The 26769-nt window shown below is 38.2% G+C and overlaps 1 protein-coding gene across 8 annotated transcripts in view; it reads left to right on the top strand.

Annotated features, from left to right (window-relative positions):
• The window catches only part of RYR2 (ryanodine receptor 2), an 805689-nt gene that overhangs the window by 412907 nt on the left and 366013 nt on the right, over window positions 1-26769 (top strand). For all 8 annotated transcript variants that reach the window (XM_033200167.1, XM_033200166.1, XM_033200162.1 and 5 more), the window contains exons 14-16: window positions 4477-4598; window positions 20823-21006; window positions 23338-23473. In XM_033200167.1, the coding sequence (XP_033056058.1) occupies window positions 4477-4598; window positions 20823-21006; window positions 23338-23473 (442 nt within the window). The remainder of the gene's footprint in view (window positions 1-4476; window positions 4599-20822; window positions 21007-23337; window positions 23474-26769) is intronic.

Below are 26769 nucleotides of genomic sequence, written 5' to 3'. Positions count from 1 at the left end.
GACACCCACCGCTGGGGCCAGCTAACTTTTTTTTTTAGTGGAGATGGGGTTTCACCATATTGGCCAGGCTGGTTTCAAACTCCTGACCTCAGGTGATCCGCCCGCCTCAGCCTCCCAAAGTGCTGGGATTACAGGAGTGAGCCACTGAGCTCAGCAGCTGTAGAGTTTAACCCACAAGCTTATCTCCATGTGGAACATATCTAATTCCAAGAAGTTTCCCAGCATTCCTTTCTAGTTTGTTCCTGCTCCCTTTTCCCCAGAGACAACCACTCCTGCGATTTTTTTTTTTTTTTTTTTTTTTTTGACAGCCTCACTCTGTGGCCAGGCTGGAGTGCAGTGGCACCATCTCGGCTCACTGCAGCCTCTGCCTCCCGGGTTCAAGCGATTCTCCTGCCTCAGACTCCCAAGTAGCTGGGACTACAGGCGCCCACCACCACGCCTGGCTAATTTTTTGTATTTTTAGTAGAGAAGGGGTTTCACTGTGTTAGCCAGGATGGTCTTGATCTCCTGACCTCGTGATCCATCTGCCTCAGCCTCCCAAAGTGCTGGGATTACAGGCGTGAGCCACCGCGCCTGGCTGCTCTTGTGATCTTTCTCTTTCATGGAAATGATCTTATGATCATTTTTCTGTTTTAGCAGATGTTGGAGTTTTTATAAATCAAATTCTATAGCATGCCCTCTTTTGTATATGCCTCCCTTTGCTCAGCAAAAGGTCTGTAACATTTATCCATATTGTTCCATGTTTGAGTCCAAATTGCTTAAGCTACTTTTTGAGGTCCTCAGAAACCAACAAGCCAGAAATTAAACACAATCTAAGGAGGGGGCGGGAGTCAGAAAGGAAAGGAAGAGTTAAAGAGATGTAATTGCGACTTATTCTGTCTTCATTACTAAACTCTGAGACTGGAACTAAGTCTTTGATTTATGTATTTTCACTGTCTAGCAGAGTGCTGGAACCAGAGTAGGTGCTCAGTAAATGTTTCTTGAATGAAAACATGTATTTTCAAAGATGTGGAGTTATAATTGAGTTGGTGAGATTGCCCATGCACCTGCTAACTTGGTCTTCAACTGCATTAGCGTTACAGAATTATGAGCCAGCGTGAGCTGGGTTAGCATTCTCAAGGTGAACAGCTAATGTTGTTGAAATGGTGACAGAAGAGGTTGATTTGGCTTTAAAGCAAATTTTTCTTTTGATAATGATGTTTGGTCATGGTTCTTCTGCTAGATTTAGCAGATGTTATCTTTTTTCTTTTAATATTTTACTTATAAAAATTTCAAATATGAAAAAAGTTAAAAGACTAAACCAATGAACATCCATATACTCTTGAATTAGAGTCAACAATTATTATAGTTAGCCAGATTTGCTTTCGTTTCCTGCTTTCTTTTCTCTCTCTGTGTGTGTATGCATTCACACATCCACAGTACTGTTACATACCATTATGGTAGTTCTATTACATCATTGACTATCCTGTTTGTATTCATATTTATTCTTTTGTCCCAATAATATATTTTCTAGTTGATTAAAATCAGGATGCAATCAAAATTCATGCACTTATTTATTTTTAATGCCTTTCAGTCTCTTTTATCTAGAACAGATTCTCAGCTTATTTTTTTCCCGTGCCATCGAGTTTTTAAAAAATCCATGCCAATTATAGAATACCTCATGTTCTAGATATGTCTGACTTTTTTTCCCCATTGCCTGTGCTCTTGGTAATTCCCATGAACTCGAAGCTAGGTATAAGGCTGTGCTGTCCAAATCAGTAACTGCTAGACACATATGGCAATTTCGTATTTGTATATAACTACAACTAGATGAACACCATTTTTAGTTTTGTTTAATTTTAATTAAATGTTTAAAACATACATTTAAATTATTGGAAAACTTTTATGTATGTTTGGAACAAGTTGGGTATGTGAATCTACTTTTCCAACCATGTCTTTGGTTCCTGTTTTCGTGCCGTTTTAGTCTGCTGGTTTCTTTCTCAGGAACACGGCTGTCTTTCCTCTCAGTGTTCTCCCTGACCTTTTCTCTACACTTCGCTGCTCAAATGTGTCTTCCAAAGTCCTCATTTTTTCTTTGGTGCTGTTTTGTTCATAAGCCCTTTCTGTGCCTTTAAAATTTTAGTTTCCTTGCTTTTTTTTTTTTCTTGTCCTTATCTCACCCAGCTCACCTTTTTATCTCAGCTTGCTGTTCTTTCGTCTGGTCTGCTGGTTTATTATCCCAGCATATTTTCCCATTGTGAATTTCCACTGCTATTTTATCGAAGTTGTAACTTGCATCCTGAGGACAGTTGAAATTGTTTTTGTGTTTAAGTAGCCTCCTGCTATTTCAATTTTACTTAGCTTTTTAAAAATAGCAGTGATTACTGAATTTTATTAATAAAGAAGATAAAAATCATATGTTGTGTCTTTTAACTTGTTGATAAAATAAGTTACCAGACCTACAATTATTAAAGAGTTCTTAAATTCACCGAGTAAACCCTCTTTGACCATAGTGTATGATTCTTTTGAAATTCTACTAGATTTAATTAGTTAATATTTTATTCAGAATTATTACATGTATATTTATGGGGGAAGTTAATTTCTCTTTATGGACACTGAATTTGGAATTTCATACAGTTTTTGTGTTTACTAATTTTTATGTGTCACTAAACACCATTCTACTCTGGTCTTTTTTTCAACCATTTAAAAGTGTATACACCATTCTTAGCTTATGGGCTATACGGAAACAGGTGATATGCTGTAGTTTCCCAATCTTTGGCCTAGACTAGTCTGCCATGAAAGGTAGCTGTTTTTTGAAGCTTTATCACAGCTCACCTGTGAAACCATCTGGTCCTAGATCTTTTAAATATTGGATCTTAAATTATCTTTTTCCTTTTGATTAGTCTTATTTTGTAAGAATCTATTCTGTTGCCCTGGAACACCCGGTTTTGTTTATTGGTTCTATTTGGTTGATTTTTGGTTTTGCTATGGAGTTGCACACAGTATTGTATTATAATTTCCCATTCTCTGTGTTCTTGCTTTCTGTTTTATCTTTAGCCTGGTTTGTGAGAGTTTCGTTTTATTTATCATCGCAAAGAATCAAACTTTGAGTTTATTCATCTTTTCTAGTACTTTATTTGACTTCTAGTTTATTAATTTCACTTAATCTTCATTAGTTCTACTTTTCAACTTTCTTTGCTGTTCTTTTTTTAGGATATGAAAATGAGTAACAATTCTTTCATTTTAGTCATTTTTTTCTGTATTAATGAGGGCACTTAAGGCTATGATATTGCCTTTGAATATAGATATATCTGTGTCTCACTGATTTTTTATATAAGGAGTTTCCTCTTAACATTGCTTTCTAGATAATTTATAGTTGTAGTTCCTAAATTTTGCTCAGTACACCTGGGTAGGTGTATTAAATTATCTTGCTATAAATGTTGCATGAAGATAAGCACAGATGGGAACAAATGGTTCTACTTATATATAGTACACAACTGATCTGTGCTGTCAAAAGTCTGCAAGGTGGTGAACCTTGTGAAGGATAGGGATAGGAAGGGAGTACTGAGGAGGATTTTCAGATGCCATAACGTTTTCTTTCTTGAACTGGGTGTTGGTCATGTAGGAATGTTCACTTGTGAAAGTCATGGAACTGTTTTCTTAAGAGTTTTGCATTTCTCTTTTCTAACATTATAGTTTCATAGAAAGTTCAAAAGCAAACAAAAACAGCTATCAAAAGAAAAGAAATATATGTATACATCTTTATCATTTAGATGATTTATAAGCATTGTTCAGTGCTTATTATTGACCAGTCTGTGTTCAGAGCTACTGTATGACTGGTGTGCCAATGCAAGGTTACCTTTGCTGCTTTGTACCAAGTTTGCTTAGGCTGAGGATCAGTCATTCAATGTCGATATGTGAAAAGGCTCTGCTATTTATTTTACTTGACTCAGTGCATTTTTTGAGTAGTTCTTTAAAATGATAACTGAGGCCGGGCGCGGTGGCTCAAGCCTGTAATCCCAGCACTTTGGGAGGCCGAGACGGGCGGATCACGAGGTCAGGAGATCGAGACCATCCTGGCTAACATGGTGAAACCCCGTCTCTACTAAAAAAAAAATACAGAAAAAAAAAAATAAAAAAAAAAAAAATAAAATGATAACTGAGCTGCGCATGGTGATGGGGGCTTGTAATTCTAGCTATTCAGGAGGTAGAGGGAGAAGGATCACTGAAGCCCAGGAGTTCAAGACCAGCCTGGGCAACATAGCAAGACCCCATCTCCAAAAAATAAAACAATAACTAAATGAATAAATGGAATGGCTAGTTTGTATAGGGAGCTGTGCATATTATTTTATCTGAACATAACAGCTTCATAGTCCTCTGTACTTGCCTTTTGATTCTATCTATTGTTAGGGCTCAGCTGTTTGAGTACACATCTCCCTAACTCTAGTTTGGAAAAGAGATGTTGGGAGTAATGGCCTTATTTTTGCTTTCTTACAGGCTATTATGCACCATGAAGGCCACATGGATGATGGCATAAGTTTGTCGAGATCCCAGCATGAAGAATCACGCACAGCACGAGTTATCCGGAGCACAGTCTTCCTTTTCAATAGATTTATAAGGTACTTTTTCTTTTGTAGGTGTAGTTGTTTGACACTTGATTTTCATTTCTTTACTGGATATGCAAATAGGCAATTTAAAAGTATGCTATGATGGTAAGAAATCTCATACTGTTTGGTAAGTCAGCAGAAACATTAGGAAGTGTTAATTAGATGATTTAATGTCTTTCTTTTAAATAAACTTTTAAAAAGAATGTGGTTTTGGAAATTAGATGTGTAATTTGTAATTGATAGGTATAGATTAGGATTATTTAATGACTACTCTTCCTTGTACTGGACCTATTTAGTTCCTTTTTCTTTTCTTTTTCTTTTCTTTTTCTTTTTTTTTTTTTTTTTTTTTTTTTTTTGAGGCAGAATCTCGCACTGTCACCCAGGCTGGAGTGCAGTGGCACGATCTCGGCTCACTGCAACCTCTGCCTCCTGGGTTCAAGCGATTCTCCTGCCTCAGCCTCCCGAGTAACTAGGATTCCAGGCGCTCACTGCCACACCTGGTGTGTTTTTTGTATTTTTAGTAGAGATGGGGTTTCACTATGTTGGCCAGGATGGACTCGATCTCTTGACCTCATGGTCTACTCATCTCAGCCTCCCAAAGTGCTGGGATTACAAGCGTGAGCCACCGTGCCCGGCCTAGTTCCTTTTTCAATGAGGACAGTGAAGCCTAGATATATGCTGAGTTTTGATATGTATTTTTTAAAAGTAATTCTCATAAGAACTGCTTTTCCACCTAATAATTGCAATAATTGCATATCTGCAGACTAAATTAAACTTGTGACCAACATGTTTTCTGGTAACATTATACCAACATATGCTCTGACTTGTAAGGGATTTCATTTTTCTCTTTAAACTTTGCTAATTTGATAGGGGAAACTTCTTGTTGACGATCTTTCTTCATTTCTTTTTTCTTTTGTGTTTATTCCTATTATTTGTTAATATTTCTGTTAAGTTGTTCTGAACTTCTGTTATGTTTAGAGATACTCATTTCCTGTTATGGTAAATTGCAAACCTTTTCACCAGTTTATTGATTTGGAAAAGAATTTGAAAGGATTTTTGTAGTAGTTGAGTCGGTAAATTATTTTTTTGACTTTACAGCATAAAACAAATCTCCCCTACTCAAGATTGTATTATTTTCTACTTCTTTTATAAACCATCCCTTTTATAAACCACACACACTGTGTATATATGTGTGCGTGCTGTATGTAACCAAAAAATGTGCACAGCATTTGGCCACACATCCTGAATGTTTAGTCCATTTCTCTGCCTCATCTCAACTCTAAGCCTCGTCAGATGGAGTAAAGCTTAAATCGAATGGGGTACGCACCACATTTTTGTATTTTTTATTACTTGTATTACTTTTCAGTATTATATATTCTTGTAGTTTAATATAGTATTTATTTCTTATAATAAAAATTTATTACATTTTAATGCAGTATAAAATTAGTCAAGAAGTTCTATTTGGAAATTATAACTTATTTTGGAAACAAACTTAGCCTTTTCGTATCTTGTTCTTCCCACTAGTTTTTCTTTACTAGAGCTCATCAATCCTATGATAGGGATTGAGCAAATTAATCATAAATCTTTGAAATTGTCAATTTTATATTTAGTCAGCACTGACTTCTTCAAATTTGAGGGACTTTTTTTTTTTTTTTTTATTCAATTTGACTGCTGTAGAGTATTCAGTGGCACCACAGAGATTCCATTTAAGTTAATTTAATACTAGACTGAAAACTGGTTATTTGTGTTGAAAACTATTTTGTGGGAAAGCTACTATCTCAGTGTTACAGACATTATATAGTGATAGTATACCATAAGTGACTTTTTTTTATGCTGGCTGAAATACCAAAATTCATTAAATGTGATTTACTTTAGCCCATCTGCTCTTTGGAAGAGGAATTTTAAATTTTAACAATTACTTTTCTGATTAGATAGAGTACCAAGTATGAGAAATTTGGATTCTGTGATAAAAAAAAATGTTGAATTATATACTTGCTGCTTTTTTAAATCTTGAAAATGATTTTCTGTCTGGGCTATTTGAGTGAAATTCATTTGTTATAACTATCATGATAAAATAGGATGGTTACATTAACCCCTATTAACTATGAAAAGATTTTCTGATTCCCAGTCTGATTTTTTCTATTTTCTTTCTTCTTGCCTTGCTCTCTTTTTTCTAACTTTGTAAGATGAATGCTGATACCATTGAGACCTTTGTTGACAAAAGCATTTAGTGTTACACTTTTCTGTTTTTACTGGCACCTCACATGTTTTGATTTTCCTTTCTTTTTTTCTTTCTTTTCTGTCTTTTCTGTCTTCCTCTCTCTCCTCCACTCCCCTTTCCTTCCTCCCTTCCTCCCTGCCTTCATTCCTTCCTCCCATCCCCTCCCCTTCCTTTCCTTCTTTTGCCCCTTCCTTCCTTCCTTCCTCTTCCTCTTCCTCTTCCTCTTTCTCTTTTCCTTCCTTCCTTCTTCCTTCCTTCCTCTTCCTCTTCCTCTTCCTCTTTCTCTTTTCCTTCCTTCCTTCCTTCCTTCCTTCCTTCTCTCCTTTCTCTTCTTTCTTTTCTCTTTCTCTTTTTCTTTTTCTTCTTTCCCCTCCCCTCTCACCATTCTTCTCTTTATTCTCATTCTGTCGCCCAAGCTGGAGTGCAGTGGCCCTATCTCTGCTCACTGCAACCTGCCTCCCAGGTTTAAGCAATTCTACTGCCTCAGCTTCCCAAGTAGCTAGGATTATAGGCATGCACCACCACTCCTGGCTATTTTTTTTATTTTTAGTAGAGACATGGTTTCACCATGTTGCCCAGGCTGGTCTCTAACACCTGACCTCAAGTGATCCACCCACCTCGGCCTCACAAAGTGCTGGGATTGCAGGCGTGAGCCATCACACCCAGCAAGGATATGTTTTCTTTCAGTTTCCCCTTTGATGACTTCTTTGAACAATAGATTTTTTCAGCTTCCAAATAATCAGAAATTTCCTGAATATTTTTCTGTTACTAATTTATAATTAATGCCATTATGGTCAGAGAATATATTTTGTGAGATTGATTGCTTTTAAGTTTATTAAGACTTGTTTTATGGCTTAGAATAAACTTTATTTTGGTAAATGTTTCATGTGAACTTGAAAAGAATGTGCATTCTCCTCTTGTTGGGTAGAGCGTTCAAAAGTGTCAATTTAGTATTACTTATATCTTCAATTTCCTTATGTTTTTCAGTCTCTTTTTTCTGTTAATTACTGAGAGAAAGGTATTGCAAAGTGACTGTAATTGTGGATATTTCTGTTTCTCCTTGCTGTTTGTCACCTTTTCTTTGTGCATTTTGAAGCTCTGTTATGAACTGCATACATGTTTAGGATTTTGTTCTTTTGATGAACTGACCCCTTTATCATTATGAAATTACCTTCCTTAACTCTGGTAATATTCTTTGCTATGACATGTACTTTGTATAATATGAACATAGCCACTCTAGTTTCCCCCCACTTTAGTATTAGCATCCTATAACTTTTAACCTGTTTGTATCTTTATATTTAAAGTGCATTTCTTTTAAGCAATAGGCAGTTGGGTCTTGCTTTTTCATCCCATTTGATAATCCCTGTTTTTAAATTGTATTGTTTAATTCATTTACATTAATATGATTATTGATGTAGTAGGCTTAAGTCTGTCTTCTTCCTATTTGTTTTATATTCGTCCCACCTAGTAGTAGGATAAAAAAGAGATACACACACATACCACCATCACCACCACCACCACCACCACCATCACCACCACCACCACCACCACCACCACCATCACCACCATCACCACCACCACATCACCACCACACCATCACCACACCACCATCACACCACCATCACCACCACCACCACCATCACCACCACCACCACCATCACCACCACCACCACACCACCACCACCACACACCACCACCACCATCACCACCACCACCATCACACCACCATCACCACACCATCACCACCACTATCACCACCACCACCATCACACCACCACCACCACCACCACCATCACCACCACCATCACCACCACCACACCACCACCATCACCACCACCACCATCACCACACCATCACCACCACATCACCACCACCACATCACCACCACCACCATCACCACCACCATCACCACCACCATCACTACCACTATCACCACTACCATCACCACCACCATTACTACCCTTACACGGCAGAATGAGAGCATATGGGTTACAAAAAATAAGCCACACAAGAAAAACACTTTGTCATTGTCCCATTTCCCCCTTCTTTTGGATTAGTTGAGTATTTTCTATTATTTCATCTTACCTCCTTTTTATTGGTTTATTAGCTGTAATACTTTATTTGTATTTTAGTGGTTACTTATGGTTTATAGTATATATCTTTAATTTGTCACAGTCTACCTTTAAGTGATATTTTGTCACTCTATGAATAGTGTAAGAACATTATAATATTATACTTCCTTCCCAGTTTTCGCCGTTTGTCATACATTTTACATTTATAGATGTTATTAATTCCACACTCTATTTTTATTTAAACAGTCAATTAGTTTTTAAAGAGTTTTAAATAACAAAAACATCTATATTTGCACATATAGTTATCATTTCTAGTGCTCTTTTTGTGTGTGTGGATCTGTATTTCCTTCAGGTATTGTTTTCTTCTGCCTGAAGGATTTTTTTTTTTTTTTTTTTTTTTTTTTTTGGTGACAGAGTCTCTGTCACCCAGGCTGGAGTGCAGTGGCACAATCTCGGCTCACTGCAACCTCCACCTCCCTGGTTCAAGCGATTTTCCTGCCTCAGCCTCCCAAGTAACTGGGACTACAGGCGCCCGCCACCACGTCTGGCTAATTTTTTGTATTTTTAGTAGAGCCAGGGTTTCACCGTGTTAGCCAGGATGGTTTCCATCTCCTGACCTCGTGATCCGCCTGCCTCAGCCTCCCAAAGTGCTAGGATTACAGGCATGAGCCACTGTGCCCAGCCAAAGGACTTAGCATTTCTTATCGTGCAAGTCTGCTAGAGATAGACACTTTCGGTTTTGTGCAACTGAAAATGTGTTCTTTGCCTTCATTTTAAGTGATATTTTTGCTGTGTACAGCATTCTAGATTGACAATTTTTTTTCTTGTGGTTGACTAATTTTACTCCCTATTGATGATTGTATTTTATAGTTCTTTATATGCCTGCTTATTTTTGTTTAGTTACCAGACATTGTGAATTTGTTAGATGCTGGCTGTTTTTATATTCCTGTAAATATTCTTGAGCTTTTTCCTGGGATGCTGTTAAGTTACCTAGAAAGAGTTTGATTTGTTTGGATCTTGCCTTTAGAGTTTTCTGGGAGGGAAGAGCAGTGTTTAGTCTAGGGCAATTTATTCCCCACTATTGAGACAAGACCCTCTGAATACTCTATCCAGTGCCCCATGAATAGCAAAGTTTTCCAGTCTGGCTGCTGGGGACAGGCGCTCTTTTAGGTTCGGTGTGAGGGCCAGTTGTTGTTCCCTCTCATCCTTTCAGCTGATTCTGTTCCCTGCCTTGAGTGGTTTTCTCATGATGTTCTCATCAGTGTTCTGCTGCATATTGGAGGGAGACCTTCTGTAGGTCCCCAGGGTTCTCTCTTGTGAGCCCTCTCCTCTCTGTCCAGTGGATTCTAGCAACCTTGGTCTCCCCGGACGCCCAGCAGTGTCTCTTCAACTCATGGAGACTGTCAGGCCACACCTGGGTTCCCTTCCTGCTCCATGGCCTGGAAATTCTCCTAGGCAGTAAACTGAGGCAATTGTAGGACTCACCTGATTTGTTTCTCATTCCTCAGGAATTCCTGTGCTTTATTCATTGCTATCCAGTGTCTTGAAAGTTTTCATGTTTTTTTGGTCCCCACCCCCACGCCCCATTATACTTTGTCTGTTTTTTGGGTTACTTCAGAGGGAAGGTAAATCCTGTCCTGTCACTTTATCTTGGCCAAATGTCACTCACATCTAGGTGACATGTGCAGTGCTTATTTCCAGATGAGATTCCTTGTTCCCCTTGGGAAATGTAGTCTAGAACCTCTTTGCTGATTCTGCATTGATTTTTTTCTCTTTTAGCTATCCTCCTCATTACAATCCCATCACAAATTTGCCATATTTTTCTGAGTTATCTAACATCTGCTTTTAACAATGTCTCTCCCTTGTGATCACCTGAGAAGTGCCATGGATAAACCCAATGAACCTTTGTTTCTCTTATGCTTAACTGACCTTAATCATGTATTAGCTTTTTCAACAATTAAATTTTAATTAAGCTTTGGTTTATTCTCCTTGTTTTTTTTTTTTTTTTTTTTTTTGAGACAGAGTCTCGCTCTGTCGCCCAGGCTGGAGTGCAGTGGCCGGATCTCAGCTCACTGCAAGCTCCGCCTCCCGGGTTTACGCTATTCTCCTGCCTCAGCCTCCCGAGTAGCTGCGACTACAGGTGCCCACCACCTCGCCCGGCTAATTTTTTTTATTTTTTTAGTAGAGACGGGGTTTCACCGGGTTAGCCAGAATGGTCTCGATCTCCTGACCTCGTGATCCGCCCGTCTCGGCCTCCCAAAGTGCTGGGATTACAGGCTTGAGCCACCGCACCCGGCCTCCTTGTTTTTTTTCTATATTTACCCTTTAGTTATATTATTTAACTTCAGTAATCATGTTTATATTGCATATATTTATATTGCATATATATGTTTATATTGCATATATATATCCAGTAATCTTGTTTATATTGCATATATATATTTACTTTTTTACTTTACAAGTTTTACTTAAATGCACATGAGTATTACCTATTATAAGTCCCAAATTTAGGCTGGGCACAGTGGTGACTCACACCTATAATCCTAGCACTTTGGGAGGCCAAGGTGGGTGGATCACTTGAGGCCAGGAGTTTATCAACAGAGAGTAAACTATATTGTACTCTACATTCTATACAACAGAATGCTACTCAACCAGTAAAATGATAAGACTTACAAAGTAGCAAATTGGGCTGAGTGTGGTGGCTCACACCTGTAATCGCAGCACTTTGGGAGGCTGAGGCCGGCATGTCACTTGAGGTCAGGAATTTGAAAGCAGCCTGGCCAACAGGGACAAAACCCCATCTCTACCAAAAATACGAAAATTAGCTGGATGTGGTGGGCATGCACCTGTAATCCCAGCTATTCTGGAGACTGAGGCTTGAGAATCGCTTAAACCCCGAATCCAGGAGGCAGAGGTTGCAGTGAGCCAAGATCGTGCCACTGCACTCCAGCCTGGGTGACAGGGTGAAACTCTGTCTAAAAAAAAAAACAATTAGAAGTCCTGAATTTATGTGATTTTTTAATATGTTCAGAAGTTTTGAAAAGTTTTACATGATTACTGAGCATTTTAAAGAGCATATGCTTTTAAATAAAAATTTATTTGTTTTATCACATTCGTGAAAGTACCAAATCTTTAAAATCTCAGTATTTTTACAATATTTTCACCCAAGTATTTTTCAGAGTTATTTTTTACTATTAGTTTTATTAATGCCAATTTACTTAATTTGTATTAAGAGGCTAATTTTAAAATTTTTACCTTTTAGAAAGAAAGTCAATATTATTTAATCATTTGTGTTTTTCTCATGTGGTTTATATTCTGAGACCCTTCTATTCTGTCTTTTGTGGTGGTGGTAATACTGAGTGTGTGTGTGTGTATGGTGTGTGTGTGTGTGTGTTTGTGTTGTCTGCAGGGGAGGGGTCTCTATTATTTTGGCCTTGGGTGGGGAATATATATATATATGTATATAGAATATACATATGTATATAGAATATATGTATATGGAATATATATGTATATAGAATATATATGTGTATAAATATATATAAAATATATGAAGTGTGTGTATATTTCTAATAGTAATACTATGAGCATTTAAGTAATACATAATGTGTGTGTATACATGGAAGTGTATAAACATATATTATATGTAATTATACATTATAATGGATATATTATATAGTATATTATAATGTATAGTATATTATATATTATATATACTATTCTACATGATAGTATATATAATTAATAGTATATATTAGTATATGTATTATATACTATACTACCTAATAGTATAATTAACAATAGTATATACTATATGATATATAGTATATATTATACATTATATAATGTAGTATATGCTATACACTATAGAGTATATTACACATTAATAATATGCTATATCAGCATATGCTATTAGTATATACTAATAGTATATACTATATATAATGTATAACAAATATATACAATAAATATATATAACATATCATATATTTTATATATACTATATATGTTTTCATTTTTCTTCTGGATATATCATAAACATATTCTTGAAGTAAATGAGAGAGGGGAGGAGCCTGTATTTGTTAGGTAATAATCTAGTTTAATCTTTAAATTATGAAATGTAGCCATAGGGTTAATAGCTTTCATTTTTACTCTGGCAGAGTGTGATTCTACTACTTTTGGATTTCTGGATGATTTTTTTTTTCCCTGATTATATTTTTTGTTCTTGATAAATTCAGATGATATTCATCTCTTTATTAGATGAGAGCCCTAAAATATAACATAATTAATAATTTTAGAAGTTTGGACAACGTTTCTTCTGACAAGAGACTTCTCTTACAAAGTAATTGAATAGTTACGTTCCTCATGGTAGATATGTTTATTTCAATATAAGAACCTAAAGACCGACATTTACTGTTGTTGTCACTTAAATTTGAAAATGTGGAGACTGAATCATTTTTGAATTGTATTCACTTATTAAGAGTTGAGTTTGAATTCGTTATACATTTATTTATGTTTAATTGGAGTTAATGGGGTAAAATGTTTAGAAAAATACTTCATTACATGTGAAATTTTCTTGTTAAAGGGGAAAAATAATTTTCTACTGAAGAGTCACTCTTGCTTTTTGGGTACGGAAAAACTTATAGAGGTGATAAAACTTGGGGGTGGATGAATTCTACCCCCAAGATCAGTTGATATAACTGATATAGAACTTCAGGCAAAAACTTTAAAATAGTTGTACAATTTTACTATTTCTACTGTTTGATAAGGCCGAAATCAAATATTCCAAAATCATTAGCAATCTTTGTGGAAGTGATGACACATTTTAAATAATGTTTTAAAACTATAAAGTTCAGGGGGCGGAGCAAGATGGCCGAATAGGAACAGCTCCAGTCTCCAACTCCCAGCGCGAGCGACACAGAAGACCCGTGATTTCTGCATTTTCAACTGAGGTACTGGGGTCATCTCTCTAGGGAGTGCCGGACAATCGGTGCTGGTCAGCTGCTGCAGCCTGACCAGCGTGAGCTGAAGCAGGGCGAGGCATTGCCTCCCCTGGAAGCGCAAGGGGGAAGGGAATCCCTTTTCCTAGCCAGGGGAACTGAGACACACAACACCTGGAAAATCGGGTAACTCCCACCCCAATACTGCGCTTTAAGGAAACAGGCACACCAGGAGAATATATCCCACACCTGGCCGGGAGGGTCCCACGCCCACGGAGCCTCCCTCACTGCTAACACAGCCGTCTGTGGCGATCTATCCGCAAGGCAGCAGCGAGGCTGGGGGAGGGGCGCCCGCCATTGCTGAGGCTTAAGTAGGTAAACAAAGCCGCTGGGAAGCTCGAACTGGGTGGAGCTCACAGCAGCTCAAGGAAGCCTGCCTGTCTCTGTAGACTCTACCTCTGCGGACAGCGCACAGCTGCAGTCCATTAGGGGAAAGAGCGGGGGGCCGGTGCAGACACGAACGACTCTGTCTGACAGCTTTGGGGAGAGCCGTGGATCTCCTAATGAGGAGGTTGAGATCTGAGAACGGACAGACTGCCTGCTCAGGTGGGTCCCTGACCCCTGAGTAGCCTAGCTGGGAGACATCCCCCACTAGGGGCAGTCTGACACCCCACACTCACAGGGTGGCGTCACCCCTGAGAGGAAACTTCCAAAGAAAGAATCAGACAGGTACACTCGCTGTTCAGCAATATTCTATCTTCGGAAACCTCTGCTGCTGATACCCAGGCAAACAGGGTCTGGAGTGGACCTCAAGCAATCTCCAACAGACCAACAGACAGTCCTTCTGACTGTCAGACGGAAAACTATCAAACAGGAAGGACACCTATACCAAAACCCCATCAGTACGTCACCATCATCAAAGTCCAGAGACAGATAAAACCACAAAGATGGGGAAGAAGCAGGGCAGAAAAGCTGGAAATTCAAAAAATAAGAGCGCATCTCCCCCTGCAAAGGAGCGCAGCCCAACGCCAGCAACGGATCAAAGCTGGTCAGAGAATGACTTTGACGAGATGAGAGAAGAAGGCTTCAGTCCATCAAACCTCTCAGAGCTAAAGGAGGAATTACGTACCCAGCGCAAAGAAACTAAAAATCTTGAAAAAAAAGTGGAAGAATTGACAGCTAGACTAATTAATGCAGAGAAGATCATAAACGAAATGACAGAGATGAAAACCATGACACGAGAAATACGTGACAAATGCACAAGCTTCAGTAACCGACTCGATCAACTGGAAGAAAGAGTATCAGCGACTGAGGATCAAATGAATGAAATGAAGCGAGAAGAGAAACCAAAAGAAAAAGAAGAAAAAGAAATGAACAAAGCCTGCAAGAAGTATGGGATTATGTAAAAAGACCAAATCTACGTCTGATTGGGGTGCCTGAAAGTGAGGGGGAAAATGGAACCAAGTTGGAAAACACTCTTCAGGATATCATCCAGGAGAACTTCCCCAACCTAGTAGGGCAGGCCAACATTCAAATTCAGGAAATACAGAGAACGCCACAAAGATACTCCTCCAGAAGATCAACTCCAAGACACATAATTGCCAGATTCACCAAAGTTGAAATGAAGGAAAAAATCTTAAGGGCAGCCAGAGAGAAAGGTCGGGTTACCCACAAAGGGAAGCCCATCAGAATAACAGCAGACCTCTCGGCAGAAACTCTACAAGCCAGAAGAGAGTGGGGGCCAATATTCAACGTTCTTAAAGAAAAGAATTTTCAACCGAGAATTTCATATCCAGCCAAACTAAGCTTCATCAGTGAAGGAGAAATAAAATCCTTTACAGATAAGCAAATGCTTAGAGATTTTGTCACCACCAGGCCTGCCTTACAAGAGACCCTGAAGGAAGCCCTAAACATGGAAAGGAACAACCGGTACCAGCCATTGCAAAAACATGCCAAAATGTAAAGACCATCGAGGCTAGGAAGAAACTGCATCAACTAACGAGCAAAATAACCAGTTAATATCATAATGACAGGATCAAGTTCACACATAACAATATTAACCTTAAATGTCAATGGACTAAATGCTCCAATTAAAAGACACAGACTGGCAAACTGGATCAAGAGTCAAGACCCATCAGTCTGCTGTATTCAGGAGACCCATCTCACATGCAGAGACATACATAGGCTCAAAATAAAGGGATGGAGGAAGATCTACCAAGCAAATGGAGAACAAAAAAAAGCAGGGGTTGCAATCCTAGTCTCTGATAAAACAGACTTTAAACCATCAAAGATCAAAAGAGACAAAGAAGGCCATTACATCATGGTAAAGGGATCAATTCAACAGGAAGAGCTAACTCTCCTAAATATATATGCACCCAATACAGGAGCACCCAGATTCATAAAGCAAGTCCTTAGAGACCTACAAAGAGACTTAGACTCCCATACAATAATAATGGGAGACTTCAACACTCCACTGTCAACATTAGACAGATCAACGAGACAGAAAGTTAACAAGGATATCCAGGAATTGAACTCATCTCTGCACCAAGCGGACCTAATAGACATCTATAGAACTCTCCACCCCAAATCAACAGAATATACATTCTTCTCAGCACCACATCGCACTTATTCCAAAATTGACCACATAATTGGAAGTAAAGCACTCCTCAGCAAATGTACAGGAACAGAAATTATAACAAACTGTCTCTCAGACCACAGTGCAATCAAACTAGAACTCAGGACTAAGAAACTCAATCAAAACCGCTCAACTACATGGAAACTGAACAACCTGCTCCTGAATGACTACTGGGTACATAACGAAATGAAAGCAGAAATAAAGATGTTCTTTGAAACCAATGAGAACAAAGATACAACATACCAGAATCTCTGGGACACATTTAAAGCAGTGTGTAGAGGGAAATTTATAGCACTAAATGCCCACAAGAGAAAGCAGGAGAGATCTAAAATGGACACTCTAACATCACAATTAAAAGAACTAGAGAGGCAAGAGCAAACACATTCAAAAGCTAGCAGAAGGCAAGAAATAACTAAGATCAGAGCAGAACTGAAGGAGATAGAGACACAAAAAACCCTCCAAAAAATCAATGAATCCAGGAGTTGGTTTTTTGAAAAGATAAACAAAATTGACAGACTGCTAGCTAGACTAATAAAGAAGAAAAGAGAGAGGAATCTAATAGACGCAATAAAAAATGATAAAGGGGATATCACCACCGACCCCACAGAAATACAAACAACCATCAGAGAATACTATAAATGCCTCTACGCAAATCAACTAGAAAATCTAGAAGAAATGGATAATTTCCTGGACACTTACACTCTCCCAAGTCTAAACCAGGAAGAAGTTGAATCCCTGAATAGACCAATAGCAGGCTCTGAAATTGAGGCAACGATTAATAGCCTACCCACCAAAAAAAGTCCAGGACCAGATGGATTCACAGCTGAATTCTACCAGAGGTACAAGGAGGAGCTGGTACCATTCCTTCTGAAACTATTTCAATCAATAGAAAAAGAGGGAATCCTCCCTAACTCTTTTTATGAGGCCAACATCATCCTGATACCAAAGCCTGGCAGAGACACAACAAAAAAGAGAATTTTAGACCAATATCCCTGATGAACATCGATGCAAAAATCCTCAATAAAATACTGGCAAACCGGATTCAGCAGCACATCAAAAAGCTTATCCACCATGATCAAGTGGGCTTCATCCCTGGGATGCAAGGCTGGTTCAACATTCGCAAATCAATAAACGTAATCCAGCATATAAACAGAACCAAAGACAAGAACCACATAATTATCTCAATAGATCCAGAAAAGGCTTTTGACAAAATTCAACAGCCCTTTATGCTAAAAACGCTCAATAAATTTGGTATTGATGGAACGTACCTCAAAATAATAAGAGCTATTTATGACAAACCCACAGCTAATATCATACTGAATGGGCAAAAACTGGAAAAATTACCTTTGAAAACTGGCACAAGACAGGGATGCCCTCTCTCACCACTCCTCTTCAACATAGTGTTGGAAGTTCTGGCTAGGGCAATCAGGCAAGAGAAAGAAATCAAGGGTATCCAGTTAGGAAAAGAAGAAGTCAAATTGTCCCTGTTTGCAGATGACATGATTGTATATTTAGAAAACCCCATTGTCTCAGCCCAAAATCTGCTTAAGCTGATAAGCAACTTCAGCAAAGTCTCAGGATACAAAATTAATGTGCAAAAATCACAAGCATTCTTATACACCAGTAACAGACAAGCAGAGAGCCAAATCAGGAATCAACTTCCATTCACAATTGCTTCAAAGAGAATCAAATACCTAGGAATCCAGCTTACAAGGGATGTAAAGGACCTCTTCAAGGAGAACTAGAAACCACTGCTCAGTGAAATCAAAGAGGACACAAACAAATGGAAGAACATACCATGCTCATGGATAGGAAGAATCAATATCGTGAAAATGGCCATACTGCCCAAGGTGATTTATAGATTCAATGCCATCCCCATCAAGCTACCAATGAGTTTCTTCACAGAATTGGAAAAAACGGCTTTAAAGTTCATATGGAACCAAAAAAGAGCCCGCATTGCCAAGACAATCCTAAGTCAAAAGGACAAAGCTGGAGGCGTCACGCTACCTGACTTCAAACTATACTACAAGGCTACAGTAACCAAAACAGCATGGTACTGGTACCACAACAGAGATATAGACCAATGGAACAGAACAGAGTCCTCAGAAATAATACCACACATCTACAGCCATCTGATCTTTGACAAACCTGACAGAAACAAGAAATGGGGAAAAGATTCCCTATTTAATAAATGGTGCTGGGAAAATTGGCTAGCCATAAGTAGAAAGCTGAAACTGGATCCTTTCCTTACCCCTTATACGAAAATTAATTCAAGATGGATTAGAGACTTAAATGTTAGACCTAATACCATAAAAACCCTAGAAGAAAATCTAGGTAGTACCATTCAGGACATAGGCATGGGCAAGGACTTCATGTCTAAAACACCAAAAGCAACAGCAGCAAAAGCAAAAATTGACACATGGGATCTAATTAAACTAAAGAGCTTTTGCACAGCAAAAGAAACTACCATCAGAGTGAACAGGCAACCTACAGAATGGGAGAAAATTTTTGCAACCTACTCATCTGACAAAGGGCTAATATCCAGAATCTACAAAGAACTCAAACAAATATACAAGAAAAAAAGAAACAACCCCATCAAAAAGTGGGGAAAGGATATGAACAGACATTTCTCAAAAGAAGACATCCATACAGCCAACAGACACATGAAAAAATGCTCATCATCACTCGCCATCAGAGAAATGCAAATCAAAACCACAATGAGATACCATCTCACACCAGTTAGAATGGCAATCATTAAGAAGTCAGGAAACAACAGGTGTTGGAGAGGATGTGGAGAAATAGGAACACTTTTACACTGTTGGTGGGATTGTAAACTAGTTCAACCATTATGGAAAACAGTATGGCGATTCCTCAAGGATCTAGAACTAGATGTACCATATGACCCAGCCGTCCCACTTCTGGGTATATACCCAAAGGATTATAAATTACTCTACTACAAAGACACATGCACACGTATGTTATTGCGGCACTATTCACAATAGCAAAGACTTGGAATCAACCCAAATGTCCATCTGTGACAGACTGGATTAAGAAAATGTGGCACATATACACCATGGAATACTATGCAGCCATCAAAAAGGATGAGTTTGCGTCCTTTGTAGGGACATGGATGCAGCTGGAAACCATCATTCTTAGCAAACTATCACAAGAAGAGAAAACCAAACACCGCATGTTCTCACTCATAGGTGGGAACTGAACAATGAGATCACTTGGACTCGGGAAGGGGAACATCACACACTGGGGCCTATCATGGGGAGGGGGGAGGAGGGAGGGATTGCATTGGGGAGTTATACATGATATAAACGTCATGCACATGTACCCTAGAACTTAAAGTATAAAAAAAAAAAAAAAAACTATAAAGTTCAAAGCTAATTCTCATTAATGAATATTTTATTGTTTTATAATGTAAGTTCCAACATAGTCAGAAAATTAGAAACATTTACTTGGGATAAAATGTTACCATACAGTTTTGCTGATACAGAGAGCAGGAATGGAAGTGTAATATTTCTATGCATTAACAACTTGTCATGGCTATAGAATATTATGGTATCAACTACAGTAGAGGTACTGTCCCATTCTTTTATTGTATGCATTGTGCTTTTTAAAACCGTTTTATTTCAAAATACTTTTGATTTGTAGATATCATGTTTTAAAGTTCTTTTCAGATACATTCAAAGCTATGAGTTTAAAAACTGAGAATCTCAGTAAGCTCAACAAATTAACACATTTACATGCCAGTAATGTACCTTTCTTCCCAGGTTAGAAAATACTTCATGATGTTTTTGTTAATATAATTTTTAAATGCATTTCTTTCAGATAATCGAAAAGCATTTTAATATATATTTACTGATTAATAAGCAAATTTTCTAAATTAACATCATTAGAATATATTTTTGAACTCACAGAAATTAAACAGAATGGCAAGCTTGGCAAGCTTGGCTCCATGAAAACTTAGGCATTCCTTTTCGAAAACAAACCACAAGGAAATGTCAGAATTATGAATCTGGGAAGATGCAGCCTGAATGCTTAAAGTGTGTAGCTTTCCAGTGAAAATCAACTGGTTTCTGAACATTTCAAGTATTGGTTTTGTAGGCACTGTTCCTGTGGCCTATAAGGTTATTCTCTAGATGACTGGCCGTGGATACTGGTTTTTATAACGTAACATTACACAGTTTCTGACTTGAATTAGCATTCCTTATCGCTGCTTGAGGAGCAGGAGGACCTTTCTGACATGTGCCTTTTACAGTGGCATAGGGCGAGAGATTAATCTCTGAAATCATCCATAAATGGAAAAATGATACAGTTGTGAATCACCGACGATAGAGAAATGTTTATGGTTTATTTTAGGGGCCTTGATGCTCTCAGCAAGAAAGCGAAGGCTTCCACCGTCGATTTGCCTATAGAATCCGTAAGTCTAAGTCTGCAGGATCTCATTGGCTACTTTCACCCCCCCGATGAGCATTTAGAACATGAAGACAAACAGAACAGACTACGAGCCCTGAAGAATCGGCAAAATCTCTTCCAGGAAGAGGTGCGTTTCTATCCACACTCATTTCTCTTCTGTTGTTCTCTTGTAAAAACAGCTTCTTGGTTGGGAAAATTCTCCATCTATTTGACCATCTTTGCATTTTGCAATATAGAGGAGAAAGTATACTACTGAACAGGAGAAACAGGCCTTAGAGAAATCTAGACATGGTTTTTATTTATTTATACTATCCATGAATATTAATTTAAAAACATGAATCTTTTCATTCCCCTGGCAAGAGACATTTACTCTCTGCTCAGCGTTCACCCTGGTCTTTTGCAAGTTCTCTTCATGTGGGTTATATCAATTAAGAATCTTAAAGTGTCTATAAGAATACAGGCTTTAGAAAGCATCAGGGTTTTCAAAGTATTCAGCAGATTCTTCGGTGCTCCTTGGAAATGGCCCGGGATGTATAGGAAGCGTTGTGTTGGGGATGGAAGCTGTCAAGAGAGGGCTACCGGAGTAGGCTGAGCTCCAGGGGCCCTACTTGGACAGAGCAACCCTACCCTTCCCCTTTGCCTTGATTACATTTCCATGTATGATTGTCTTACACCAAAAGTTTCACTGCTAAAAAGAACTCAAGTGTCATATTTTGTAAACAATAAAAGAAGGACCAAATGATGTATCTAATGTTCTAAGATAGTCAGAAGCTTCAGTGGAGACTACCAGGGTTGATGGGATAAATCAGGCTAGTTCAGCTGGATTCCCATTCTTTTCAATGTATCTTGTATGGAGAATAATGATTTTTTTCTGAATAAATACTTAGCTTTGTAAAAGTAACAAATCAGATTGTTCATTGAGTACACATGGACACAGAGGGGAACAATAAATACCAGGACCTACTTGAGGGAGGAGAGTGGGAGGAGGGCAAGGGTCGAGAAACTACGTATCAGGTACTGTGCTCATTACCTGGGTGATGAAATCGTTTATAGCATCAAACCTGTGACACACAATGTACCCACGTAACAAACCTGCACATGTAACCCCCAAAGCCTAAAATAAAAGTTGTGACAGAGAGAAATAAAACTAAAAAACAAAATCAAAAAGTGTTATTACTAGGTTCTCATAATCCCTGTCTACTTTTAAAGCTGTTTTCTAATATCTCATCAGAAACTCTTGAAACTAACATAACTTTTTGAGGACATTCCCACTGGGTATGCAAAAGAAATGACCTATCTGGAGAATGGAACGAAAGCAAAAAAGTATCAACATAAACCAATAATAACATGGACAAGTTTATTGGGAGCTTTCACATATGCCAAATTGTTAGACTCTTTTACAATGCTGCATTTATTTAATATCTGGAAGAAGAAAAATTAAATATTGTGTTGTAAAAATTAAAATATTAATTTAGTTTTTTTCCCAACTTCTCATATAAGACAATCTGGATGGCGACTTGGAAATGTACTTAGGTCCATGGTATCTTTTAAATTCTGTGTGAAATAAGTTAGTTGGATTAGATAGTGGTTTATAGCTCTTTATGTGGTTTGCCACACTTTTTACAACCTTGATCTACCAATAATAATAAAAATAAAGCATAATTTCAATCTCAGGCTGTATCTTACAAAGTTCATGATAATGCAAAAATGCATTATAGCATTTTTGATTTGCTTTAAAAATACCTTTTCAGGCCGGGCGCGGTGGCTCAAGCCTGTAATCCCAGCACTTTGGGAGGCCGAGACGGGTGGATCGCGAGGTCAGGAGATCGAGACCATCCTGGCTAACACGGCGAAACCCCGTCTCTACTAAAATATACAAAAAACTAGCCGGGCGAGTTGGCGGGCGCCTGTAGTCCCAGCTACTTGGGAGGCTGAGGCAGGAGAATGGCGTAAACCCAGGAGGCGGAGCTTGCAGTGAGCTGAGATCCGGCCACTGCACTCCAGCCTGGGCGACAGAGCGAGACTCCGTCTCAAAAAAAAAAAAAAAAAAAAAAAAAAAAAAAATACCTTTTCATGAGCTTTACCTGATTTACTATATCTTTAATTTAATAATAATAATAAATTTAATAATTTAATAATAATAATGCCTATCTAAGAATAAGGATCTGCTCTTACGGTCACTTAACAATAGAATGCCGTAAGTATGAAGTACATATTTGTAGGTTGTTCTTCCACTGTTTGATGATGACATTCAGAATTTAAAATCCACTTGAATTATCTGAAGAACATTCATTTCACATGCAAATGTGTGTCTTCCTGTCCTTTGAATGATCACAATTTTCTTTATGATTAGTAGGTGAACCTTCAGCCAAACTTCTATTTTTAAATCAGCTTAGCATTTTTAGTCTGTAAGCAGAATGACAGTTTTAGATGTCTTTTTTTTTTTTTAACCTTCCAGGGAATGATCAACCTCGTGCTCGAGTGCATAGACCGATTGCACGTCTACAGCAGTGCAGCACACTTTGCTGATGTTGCTGGGCGAGAAGCAGGGGAATCTTGGAAATCCATTCTGAATTCTCTGTATGAGTTGCTGGGTAAGAAGCATGATTGGGTTCACGACAATGGAGTTATGTCTATGTCTATTTAAAATGTCCATAAATGGGCTACGTGTGGTGGCTCATGCCTGTAATTCCAACAATTTGGGAGGCTGAGGTGGGAGGATCATTTGAGGCCAGGAGTTTCAGACAAGCCTGGACAACATAGCAAGACCCCATCTCTACAAAAAATAAAATTAAAATAAAAAACAAAAAATAATCACATAATAGCTACAACAATTTTATAACATGCCTCCTAATTGAGACTTAAATTTTAATTTAGTGGGCTAAATCAAATGGTGCTTAGTATTAAAATCCATCTCTGAGTGAGAAAGGTAGCTAGAGAAGTAGATTTGCCTTTGGTTAAAGGAGGTGAAAGTCATTCAGGGTGCAGTCTTTGCAGATAAGGGGCCTTTATATGGATATGTATTAAAAATTTCCTTTTTGGTTTTGGAGTTAGTTCCACAAGGGTCCCTCTGAATTCCTTCCATTCCCATCTTATCAGTGATCTGCTCCAGTCTTCTCTCTATTCTTTATAAGATCTCCATTTGGCAACTTCTAAGTACGCCTGACATTGATTAAATGACAGTTGCTGTGGTTTGCTCTGCATTCCTGTGGGCTCTCTGCAAACACAAGTCCTCATCATTTTTGACCTCCTGTAGCTTCTACTTGTCTCTTGTCAAAAACTAAAGGGTCTGAGATTTTTACCCTATTTGCAAGCTAGTAAGTTAGCCTGCAGTTAGGGTAAAGAGGGACAGTTTAGTAGTCAAAGAAATGGCTGTAGCTGTTGAGACTGGCTGTAGTGCCAACTCTCTGAGCCCCAGTTCTCAAAGGACAATGTGAAGGGGCAGATGATACCTACACATGCAACTGGTTGAGTTACAGAAAAGGAATCCTGAGTTCAGGGAGCATGAGTTAGTTACACTAGACAGAAAGCCTTCCTGGCCTTTGCTGTGGGTGGAGACGTCTCCCTCTCACATGGCCTCTTGCTGCAAACATCCTGGAAAAGATTTCCTGAAACAAAGTTTTCCAATGACTTGTTTGCAAGACGTGCAAAAACAGAGACCATGGAGAATGGTCTCTTTCTCCACCCTAACCCTCACCTCCAAAATCTCAGATTCATCCTGTATGTCGCAACTGTTACGTCACTTCCCTATTTAGACAGTGTTCACGTTTCTATAACATTCTAGAAGATAAAGTTCACCTGTTTGCCCCTGGTATATGAGGCCCCAGTTAACCCTTCCAGCCTTCTATTTTCCCAGTCCCCTTATCCCTACCCCCTTACTTGAGCCACATCACAGTTTCTGGAACTTTCCATACATATTACACCTCTGGGACATTCTGTCACCTTTTCCAAAATTGTTGTATATCCTTCAAGACCTAGTTCACGTGTCACTGTCTTTTAAAGTTACTCTTGATGACTGGGCATGGTGGCTTACACCTGTAATCCCATCACTTTGGGAGGCTGAGGCAGGCAGATTACCTGAGGTCAGGAGTTCGAGACCAGCCTGACCAACATGGTGAAACCCTGCCTCTACTAAACAAACAAACAAACAAACAAACAAAAAATTAGCTGGGAGTAGTGGCGGGAGCCTGTAATCCCAGCTACTCAGGAGACTGAGGAAGGAGAACCATTTGAATCCGGGAAGTGGAGGTTGCAGTGAGCCGAGATTGCGCCACTGCACTCCAGCCTGGGTGACAGAATGAGACTCCATCCCAAACAAAAACAAAAATAAAGTTACTCTTGATGTTTCTCCCACCTCTTAAGTATAATTAAACCTTCCTTCTCTGGTTTCTTGCTACTAAGTTTTACCTGTATTTTATAGCAGTTGTCACATTTCTTATTTAGTTATAAGTGTGATCGATTTCTAAGGCAAGAATAGCACCTTCCTGGTTTTTGTATCTCTCTTATTTAACTGAATGTCTGGCACATAGAAGATACTCAATAAATGTGTATTCATTAAATGACTTAAGTTCTGATAAAATAGAAAATATACCTAAGTATAGAAAGGAGATAATGCAAAAAAAAGTTTTAAAAAGAAAAAAAGATAATGCATTTTTAATGGAAAGAATGAAGGATAGTCAAAATATTTGAAAGTTCTTTGCAATCTAATTAAATGTCATTAAAATTTATAGAGTCACAATACAACCTAGCAAATAAAACTCTTGTGCCTATTAGAATTGTTAATATGTTTTCATTAGGTGGGCTATTTGATATGCCATTAAAATTAAACACTTGCAGTTTGGTACTTTCAGACTAAAACGTAACATGTGGCTGCCATTTCTGAGAACAGGACCAGGGATATTGAATCTTTGTAGGAATTTGGATTCATTATTTTACCCATAGTAATCATCGAGATAAAGATTTTGTGAGGCCAAAATTCTAATGATTGCATTTCTTTGCAAATGCAGAAGTTATAGCACTAAATTTCATAATATAGCAGAGACTAAAGTGTAGTGGTGTTTTTAACACCACAGACTACCTTCTTCACTTGGTATAAGATTAATTTCTTGGATAAACTCGACGCTTAAGTTAAAGAGTTGTATCACCTAGCCTGGGCAGCATAGGAAAACCCTCTAAATAATAATAAAAACTAGCTGGATGCAGTGGCTCACGTGTGTAGTCCCAGCTATGTGGGGGGCTGAACTGGTAGGATTGCTTGAGGCCAGAAGTTTGAGGCCAGCCTGGGCAACCATCTCTAAATTTAAAAAAGAAGAATTTTATGTATGTATGTTTGAGGGTAGAAAGTGTTATGTGCAGAAAGAACGTTGTTTTTGTAGGTAAATCTAGAAAATATGCATCTTACTTTTCATATCAACTCTTTTTATAGTCTCTGTTAATTGGTTCCTTCAACAGGTATTGTATCCATGAGTAACAAAAATGAATAGAAAGAATTCTATTTTTTGATATAACCATAGAAAAAGTCCATTGCCAAAAAGTTAGCACTTCAGCTTTATCCTTCTGAGCTACTTATTTCTCAAGCCAATCCTCCCTTTACCTCCACAGAGTTATTTGGGGATTAAATTTGATTATTTTAGAACCTACAAAAGTAACATTAATAGACTTTACAAAATGTTGGGGACTTGGTGGGTATGAACACAATTCCTGCTCCTAATTAGTTTTGAGGTTGGCTTTTACTGGAACGTGGCTAGAGATGTGATTCTAAAATCGCTTACCTATTTAAATAGAAAGAGAAAGGACCTCTTATAGGTGGAGTGATGTTTCTGTCGGGATGTGTTCAGTTGGAAATAACAGAATACCCAAACGCAAGCTGGCTTCAACAACAGAGGGGATT

The sequence above is a fragment of the Trachypithecus francoisi genome, unplaced genomic scaffold (assembly GCF_009764315.1).
Source record: "Trachypithecus francoisi isolate TF-2019V2 unplaced genomic scaffold, Tfra_2.0 Lachesis_group5, whole genome shotgun sequence".
Taxonomy (NCBI): Eukaryota; Metazoa; Chordata; class Mammalia; order Primates; family Cercopithecidae; genus Trachypithecus; species Trachypithecus francoisi.
The sequence above is the reverse complement of the archived record's forward strand: the minus strand, read 5'-3'. Positions and strand labels throughout refer to the sequence as shown.